Consider the following 9,467-nt stretch of genomic DNA (forward strand, 5'->3'; position numbering starts at 1 on the left):
CTGTTTATTCAAACTAAAATTCCACAATTAAATCATTATTTTGTTATGACTTCAATTCACTAAGTTGATATACTGAAGTCACTTGACTATCTAATGACTTTCCTCCTACAGTCAGCAGAAGCCACTGGAGGATCGTCCTCTCAGCCGTTCCCTCAGACTGCTAAAGCACCACCGCAGCACCCAGTGCTTGTAGCTGCCAATCAAGCTGCGGTGATCAGTGCAGCTAAGAGTGCCAGCTCTGCTGCCAGCACAGCAAAGAGTTCTACTTCTAGCACCGGTGCTGTTGTCACTGTCGCAAAAAGCGTCAACATGCCTCTCATTAGCCTGTCGAAGGGCACGGGGTCGTCTGTTGTGGGAGGAGCCAAAAGCTCCAGCCCATCACTGGTCACTGCAGCATCACTGATAGGTGGAGGAACGGTCAGCGGGAAAACTGCTGCCACCATCTCAGGTAACCAGTCTTCTGCTGTCTAGAGTTGGCCCTTGTTTGAAACAATGTAGAATCAAACGCAGGCCCACACAATCTGGAATTTCACTGATTTTCCAATGGGTTCAAGTTAATCATGCAAATTTGCTGTATTGACTAACAGAAAGCTTTGAGTCGTGCTTCGTACATCACTACACTATTGATGGCAGACAATGGCCTGTGAAATTTCACCGAAATATCTTGAGTGTGACTGCACCTTTAGAATGGAAAACCGCTAAAGCTCTCTCAAACTCTCAAAGGCATTTAAATTGAATCACAAATGTCTTCTTTCTATCTGGTGGTTAATTGGTCTCTGTCCATTAGCTTCAAGGGTGAAATAAATCTTTATCACTCAGAATTATGGGTGAGTGGTAACTTAAAGTCTTGTAACATCATATCATATATTTCACAGTAACACACAATTTGTGCATAGAAAATTGAAATAAAAAAAAAGGTTTACTTGTTAAATAATCATGATACGGTGCACTTTCTGGATAATGCAAGCCATCCACCCCTACTCCGATTTAATTGCCTAAAATAAAGGGTTTTTTTGGTTAATGTCACCATAAATCTCTTCATTCACAGGTATGTTGAAATTGCATCCAGCTCAGTCCAGTTCCCAGCAGACAGTTCTCACCATCCCAGCTAATCAGCTAAAGCAACTCAGCGTGGGCAGTGGTTCCTCAGGGCTGCAGACCATCTTGATGCCTGTCGGCAAAGGTAACAGCACCCCGTTTCTCTGATACCCACACAGCCTGACTCAACACTGCTGATCTCTAGTTTACTGAAGGCTTTGAGTCTCTGTAATATTATCAGGTTAGACTTCTCATTTTCAGCTTTGTGGTCTAGTTAACTGCTCCATTCCAAAACCTAAAGAGTTGCCTTGTAGTTCTCATAGAGATCTAGGCTGGCAACCAGAAGATTGTAAGTTTGAGTCGCTACAAGTGGCGATTTAGGATTTATCACCTAAAGCATGGCACTTTTATGTGTCATGGTGGGCTGTGTCGGGCATTTAAGTACTTTTAATTTTGCCAGCCTTCATGGACTGACATTTTTGTCAGCCATGTTGAGCCTGCCAGATTGTATTTATCAGAGATGTTTGTTTTTGTTCAGCATTCATAAGCAATGACAGTAATAGATGAATAGAGCTCCAGAGACACTCTCCTGTCAGATACAGTTTTTATTTTCTCATTCTGTGCTCTTTACCTGGTTGCTAGATTTGTTTAAGATGGTTTTGTGCAGCACCATGGTGGCAAAGGCTGCCTCAGTTTTGTTTTTGTTGAATGAGTGCAGTTCTTGAACGTCAGAGCAGTGAGACAGACCATTTCCTGTAACTGTATTTAAGCTGTTGTCATAGTGATAGAGATGGATGGAAGTATGGTAGAAAGTAATTGTGAGATTAGGATTCAGTACTTGAGAAATAGAAGGCTTGAGTGCTCTTAACATTTATGAGAAACAACTGGAGCTACATGAATGAGAACATAAAAACACTTTAATTCTACCTTAGGCATGGCTTAAAGATTACTTTTATTAAATTAGCACAATGTGTGGGCAATATGACAAAAATGGTATTTCACATTATGAGAAGTATCACTTGCACAGAGAGTGGAACTCGACATCTGTAGGTTTCAGCACCATAGGGAAACATTGGACAACATTTGAAACTTGCATTGTTTTTATGGGGTTTATGCTTCAACAAAAACAAAAAACATTGTGTCTGTGGTACTTGTAACACTGATACCGGGTATCTTGAGACGATCAGAATCTGAACAAAGTGAAGCAAAATGTACCTATGCATTCAAGCTCAATCCAAATGAAGACAAAAACATACATTTTCTTGTTGTCATAGACTCATTGAGTTTCAATTTTCATCTGCTCAAGCAATTAAAACTAGAGACATTAATGTTTTTGAGCCCATGCTAATGTACAAAACTGAATAGCGGACTGTTCTCAAGTCTTGTACAGTGTAGGTCAAAAACACAATTGAACGTCTACATTTCACTATCTTTTCATATAAAACTGGCTAAATGTACATTCATTTAATTGTACCTTGTGATATTGATACGGTGTTGATTCAGGATGTTGTCATCCACATTTATGATGACCAGCCTTAATATGAGACTTCTCTGCTTGCATGGAGAGCTGTAAACCCAAGTTACCCATCCATCATATTTATTTTTAGATGTTTAATAAATAACTCCATGAAATATTTCATTCCCAAATTTGTGGCCTTCTATGTCCCAAGTTGTGCGAAACATTGTGGGACAAGGTTTTCACGCTGCAGCTTTCATTGTAAAACAGTCAGCAACTTTCTTTGTTTTAGAGGAAGCGACCGATAGCTTACCGATAGGTCAATTAGAACACCCCAGATTTACATGAATATTGCACACTTTGACTTAGTCCACATTATCTATGGACCATCATTACACAAGTCATAATACAAAGTTAATTTACCCTTGTACCTTTTTGGTATGATCCAGAAAAGATTTTTCCTTCTAGTCTAGCAGAACTGTAAACTATGTAGTTAGCAATAAATGTGTATTGGTTCTAAAAAAGTTGTAAATTAAGCTTGTATATTTTGTGAAGAGTAACAATGATTGCCAGAAAATCGGCGTCAGCCTTGTACTTACCTTAATTTTCTATAGCAGTCACGGATTGTGTCTTTAATAAATACCAAAAAAAACTATTTCCAAAGACATAGTAACTGTTTTAGTAACAATATTTTATTTCTGTGATTGTAAATTCTGTAATGGTAAATAGAAAAGAACAGCAAACAGCGTAAATGTATTTAATGTCTCTTTTGATCCTGTTACAGTCATGCAATCTGGTACTAAAGGTGCATCTAGCAGCAACACAAACACGAGTGGAGCTGCTTCCTCTGCATCCACACCTGTAGCTCAAGGTGAGCTATATATATATGTATATGTATATGTATATGTGCGCATACACACAAACACACACTCAGTGAACATAATGTCAAGCTGTTTTCTGTATGACCATTCAGTCCACTGATGTCCACTGTACTTGTCTCTTTACATAGTTAAAACTGAACCAGGTTTGGTTGGCTCCAGTTGTACAACTCCAGTACCCCCAACATCTGCCCCAGCCTCTACAGCAAACACCTCTGGTCCCCTGCCGACAACTCCCACATCCACAGACCCAGCTGCAACTATTAAAGTAGAACAAGGCATAGAATCTACAGCTCATGAACTTATCAAGTAAGAAGTACACACACCATCGTGTCTCACAGTTCTGATCTGTCTGAATGTCACATTTTCCCTAAGGATTCCATTTCTGCGGAGGGGCATCGTTATTCATTTTTTATTTCATTCATCAGTCTCACTGACCATTTCAAAGTCATTGAGCAATTTTTTTTTTACCAATTAAGATTCGTAACACTGCAACCTATTTTTTTATTTTATTTTGTGATGCCCAGTCTTTTTCATCAGATTCAATGTAGTGGTCTGTAAAACATAAAATTAATTAATACTAATAAATGGAGCGCCACTGCTGCACTGGGCAAAATATCGCACAATATAATCATGCGCATCTCCTCAGTAAAGCTGGTTCTTTGGTTAACAGTAAATCTCCATCACCTGCTTTCAAATGGAGTGGCAGTTAATACACAGAGCCATAGATCACTGACAAACTACGCAATATCGCATATGAATCACCTGTGAAACTGAACACAATATTGTGTAGCTTGTCAGTGATTTACTGCTCTGTATATTAACTGCCGTTCCATTTAAAAACAAGTAATTAAGATTTGCCTATAATCAAAGAACCGGGTTTACTGATGAGATGTTCATGAATATACCGTGCCATATATTGCCAAGTCCTATTGTATGCTAATATTTTGAAAGATTTTAATATCTGTGTACATATTTGTAAAAAAAAAATTCAATCTCTCTTAGTACGGAGCACATAGAGAACATGACACAACTTCTGACAGCTATCGTGAAGAAATTCCCTCTGATTGTCCCAGAGAAAAGTAAGTGGCATAGTTTCGAAGAGTTTAAAATTACCATAAAATAAACGTAATGTTATCCGTTTAACTTTTAAATTAAAAGTTTAGGGTCAGAGAAATAAAAAATAAATATTTATATGTTTGTCACTTGTGCTTACAGAGGATTTTATTTGACCAACAATACTGTAGATCCAGTAACTTTGTGAATCATCACTTAATTATATATTAAAATGTATTTTAGAGCTGAATTACACCAATCACGTGATCCTTCAGAAATAGGCTGATTTGGTGCTCAAGAAATATTTATACATTTTAGAACAATTGATTGCCTCCAGTAATTTAGTCTGCATAAAAAGAGTCCAATTTACATAAGTACAAAACCAATCAAAGTTGGTGTGTTCATTACAGATGAGGACTCTCATCCATTTTGTGCCACCTCTGTGGATCAGTACTACTCCTGGAACATTGGCAAACGCAGAGCTGCAGAGGTACAGTAGTGCTTGCGTTTCATCTAGTCTGAGTGCATCTGTAAGCTCTGTTGGATTGGGTTGGTTTATTTTGTTTCTCTGTGTGCAGTTGCAGCGAGCAGTGGCTGTGCGCCGTGTGTGTGCTGATCTGTTAGAGAGGACCCCTCGGCTTCAGGCCCTCACTCCACCCAGAACTAAAGAGGTGCTCTGCTGGTGCCGTCTCCGTGGTTATACGCCCCCTGACCCTGAACCTCAGCGCACAGAGGAGGACTCCATTGAGGACATACTCACACAGATTGACAGTGAACCCGGTGAGTGTGTCGTTTATGTAACAACACGCATGCTTGTGTGTTTTGAACCCTTGGTTGAGGTTAATTCATCATGGCCTGTGTCTCTCTCAGCTATTCAGAAATTTGACTTACACAAGACTTGGCACAGACAATGTAGTAGTGTTCTCTCCGTCTCCCTCCCTCTTCTCTCCCTCTCTGTAGTTTCAAGGGATGGTGCATTAGCTTGTATAATGATGAGATGATAAGTATTCAGAGTTGGGCATGAATTCAACTTGGGCATAAGCAGCTAAAATTCAACATCAGCTCTGCTTCAATCCCAACTGAGCTTTCTACCTAGAGAGAATTTTGAGGCGTTGATTCATGCAACTTTCATGAATAAAGCTGTATTGGAATGCATTGCAATACTAATGGTGACTCCAACTTGGTGTTGTCTTATTCAGTAAATAATTTTTGCAGTTCCCTCCAACAGACAGTTTCACCAAGAATTTGTTTTTGCAATTAGTTTTTTTTTTTGTTGCTGTTGTTATGCTTGAGTGTTGCACCATTAGCTCAGCTAAGTGCTGATGTCATACTCCATTGATATTGACTGCGAGACATTAGTGCACCAGCGTTATTTGTTTGAATGAGTGACCACTAATGGAGATGTTGTCCGAGAGTCACTAATGAGGTTATTTTCAGTTAGCATAGACTGTAGGCAGTGAGGAGGTTCACTGGGGTGCTTACTTTATTTCTTCTGCCATCCTTATTGTTTTCAGTCTCCATTTATGCACTTTCCTTGCTGTTCCTTGTAAATCAAAGGCATTATACAGATGATCAGGCAGAGTGCAAACAATTTATTATTATTATTCATTATCATTATCATCATAATTATCATTATTATTACTAATAATAATAATAATCATCATCATCATCATTATAATTATTGCTATTATCATCATTATTATTTTTGAAAATTGAAACAGAGCCAAAGTGTAGATCAAGGGTATTACTAGTTTTCACTTGGTTTGTTTCCTGCTTGAGGAGTAGTTGCTGTTTTACACTAAGACGGGTGTGTGTGTGTGTGTGTGTCTGTGTGTGTGTGTCTGTGTCTGTGTGTATTAGAGTGCAGTTCGACTCTGACAGGCTGTGAGGAGTTGTCACAACGACTGGAGCAACTTCAGAGGATTCTGAAGGCGGAGCCTGATGAGGAGGATGATGAGCTTCTTGACATCATCAGTGTGAAAGACATAGACGCTGCCAAAGTCAAAATTAAACTTGAACAGGAAGAGGCTGAACAGGAACCCAAGTTTTTCTTGGGGCGCTGCCCATCAACCCAGCTCATTAGAGACACGGCGGAGCAGGTGAGTGAGACTGAAATGGCTACCTAGCTGTATCCAGACTTTCTGCTTTGTCATACATGTAATGATATTTTGTGTGTGTGTGTGTGTGTGTGTATGTGTGTTAGATCGGCGTCACACTGCAGCAGGTGGAGGTGGAGAAAAACGTTTTTGCTCCAGTTGTGGAGACCATGATTCTTAAGGTAAATTTTGTAAGAGTAATTCGTTTTATTTGACATGGGAAAATGTGACTTGAGGGCTGTTCACATCATGAACGATAACTACAAAGTTTTAATACCCAGATGTAGTCATCATTATAGTTAGTTCCTGGTGTGAACTAGCCATTGAATTATTTACTTATTTTTGTTTTGTGGTAGCCCTCTCCAACTCTTATTGGTCTGAAATACCAGTCAACAAAGCTGTGTATTAAGCATCAAAAATATTCATTAATTTTTCTTTTTTCATTCGTGAGAATACTTTTCTTTCTCTCCTGGCAATATGGTGTTTCAAAAGATAATGCATTTCTTAACATGTCAAAGTGCTGAATGCTATCTCAAACCCTCCATAGGCTGTGGAGCAGTTTGCCAGTGAAATTCTCAGGGAGTCTTTGGCCAATGCCCATGGGAAATCCCAACAAAACAGGTCAGTGCATCCATCCGATTGCCAGTACAAGATTAATCAGGACAGATGGGCAGACCAGCATGATTCAGAGTAAATAGTATTTTAGTAAATAGTATATCACTCTTCTACTCTTTTCAGATAGAACTTGCTGCATTATTTCATGCTCAGTTTTGAAGAACTGAAAGCAAAACGTTGAACTTTGTCTAAAGTGATTCGATTGTGATTGCGAGAGAAAGTGCTTTATGATAGTATATAATTATCGGAGCACTGAGAATAGCTCATGAAATCTGATTTATTTGAGTGGTAGAGCAGCCGAGCCCGGCCCTGAGAGAGAAGAGATTGGCTCAGTGCTGCTCTACTTACTCAGCACATCTGCTTTCATTCACATGCCTGACGAACACTCACAGATTGAGCAGAATATTTCATAAGCCTTTTATACAGTATTCGCTAACTACCTTTTATAAAGCACCGCTTTAAATGATGATCAGTCAAGCAGAACCTGATCGAAGGCTCATAAATTAAAAAAAACAGCAGTTTGACAGGAATCACAGACCTCTCATTTAATGCTCAAAGGTCAATAACCCATTATACCAAGATAGCAAATGTACCGTGAGATTACTCTCTCACTTTCACAGCCTTGTTTCATTGCTCTTTTTTTGTCTTCACAGAACTCCGAGAGAGATATCGGCTATGGACGTGCATCAGGCCATTAGCTCTATTCCCACCTGTGATTTTCTGACTAATAGGTAATTATCTTAATTTTAGGCTTTTCGGTGTCTATCTTCAGGGTTCCCATGGTCATTAAACAGCTTGGAAAGATTTGGAAACAATCAAATATAAAATAAAGCAAAAACAAGTTAATCTTAAAATAGACATGGAAATGTAGTAAAGTTTTAAACTTTGCCATAAACTCTGTCTTTTTTAGGTACATGGGAATCATGGTGAAGGACGAAGGCCATGCTGACTAACTTCACCCCTTGGCATCTGACTAGAGACAGACTCCTCCTCCTCACATTCTGTAATGGCAGAGAATGTGCAAGGCTGACCAATCACAGGTGCAAACGGCCTTTTACTTGTCGGTGTCATAATTGATGTCAGCCATTATTCCCATAACAGCTGCGAGAGCACTGAACCCAAACAGAGCTTGATACAGCGTTTGTTTGCAAATGGCTACATCACTTTATTTATTAGTTTTTCATACTTCATTTATGAATTCAGTGATATTTATGGTCCAGTATATGTATTAGTACAGTACAGTGTTAATGAGCAGGTACAGTACTGATTCTGTTGTTCTACTTTTTTATTGGGACACTAAATCTACTAATTTAAGCCCGGATAACATTTAACATGCTCTGCCATTGAGACAGAGTCTTATGTTAGTCTTAAAACAACAGTTCATCCAAAATATTTCACTCACTCAACGGTGGTGGCTAAATGATGACAGAATTTCAAATAATTTTCAAATAAATTTCAAAGTGCAGGCATTAAATGGGCCACTGAACAATTACCTGTACTGTTTTTCTGTTCTGAAATGTGATTATCAAGCAGGATTTATTTGGAGAAGCTGATTTAGTTTTATATGAAATCATCCAGTCATTGTGTTTTTAAGGGGTCTTAAATGAGATAAAATGTCCATTTTGAGTCACACGTCTTCACTGGGGCAAAGAATGTCTAAGAAAAGTCTTAATCATGTTGTTTTCATATGAATGTGAGTCGTTTTCGTACAGCTGTGGGATTTATGAAGGATTGAACAGCAGTGAGAGTGTAAGTTTTCTTTTTTGTACTTTTTCTGTCATTTGGGGGCATTGAGGACAACATGCAGATAGACAGGAGGCATTTGTGTATTTGCTAAAACAAGCAAAAATCTTAAAGGAAAAAAAAACAACTAAGTATTGTGTCCTCTGGTTTGGTGGGCTACTTGTGTCATACGTTGAGCATCGGTTTCTGTATCCTTGTGTTTATACACATCAAGAAACAATTTCTGGTGTGTTTGTGTGGATGGGAGAGAATGTGTTTCTGTGTGTTAATTCAGTGTTAGTCTTCACTTGTCTAACTGAACTCCTGAATGTTTTTCCTTCACATTGTGTATCAAAAAATAGCTATTCTTGTATTAAAAACGGTCGATCTGCCACTGAGACGAATTTAGCTGTGCTGATTTGTTCTATTGTTTTTCCATCTGCTGGTACAAATGAATTGTCACAAAGCAAAACATTTTCAAGCACTCAGAATTAAGTTTTGTGATGAAGATATTTCTTTTTGTCTTCTGGTCATTTCGACAAGGAGATGGTTTTCATTTTGCTGTAAATACTTGTTAATGTTATACACATTGGTATGAAAGCCCAT

General features: G+C 38.6%; 1 protein-coding gene across 3 annotated transcripts in view; it reads left to right on the forward strand.

Moving 5' to 3' along the window:
- The window catches only part of yeats2 (YEATS domain containing 2), a 28,085-nt gene extending 18,816 nt beyond the window's left edge, over window positions 1-9,269 (forward strand). For all 3 annotated transcript variants that reach the window (XM_043217320.1, XM_043217338.1, XM_043217329.1), the window contains exons 20-31: window positions 112-448; window positions 1,049-1,183; window positions 3,279-3,365; window positions 3,504-3,681; window positions 4,378-4,454; window positions 4,839-4,918; window positions 5,007-5,208; window positions 6,289-6,527; window positions 6,632-6,706; window positions 7,072-7,145; window positions 7,793-7,870; window positions 8,050-9,269. In XM_043217320.1, coding sequence (XP_043073255.1) covers window positions 112-448; window positions 1,049-1,183; window positions 3,279-3,365; window positions 3,504-3,681; window positions 4,378-4,454; window positions 4,839-4,918; window positions 5,007-5,208; window positions 6,289-6,527; window positions 6,632-6,706; window positions 7,072-7,145; window positions 7,793-7,870; window positions 8,050-8,092 — 1,605 coding nt within the window. In that variant the 3' untranslated portion in view covers window positions 8,093-9,269. The remainder of the gene's footprint in view (window positions 1-111; window positions 449-1,048; window positions 1,184-3,278; window positions 3,366-3,503; window positions 3,682-4,377; window positions 4,455-4,838; window positions 4,919-5,006; window positions 5,209-6,288; window positions 6,528-6,631; window positions 6,707-7,071; window positions 7,146-7,792; window positions 7,871-8,049) is intronic.
- Window positions 9,270-9,467: the final 198 nt, after the last annotated feature.

The sequence above is a fragment of the Puntigrus tetrazona genome, chromosome 2 (genome assembly GCF_018831695.1).
Source record: "Puntigrus tetrazona isolate hp1 chromosome 2, ASM1883169v1, whole genome shotgun sequence".
In the NCBI taxonomy this organism is placed as follows: Eukaryota; Metazoa; Chordata; class Actinopteri; order Cypriniformes; family Cyprinidae; genus Puntigrus; species Puntigrus tetrazona.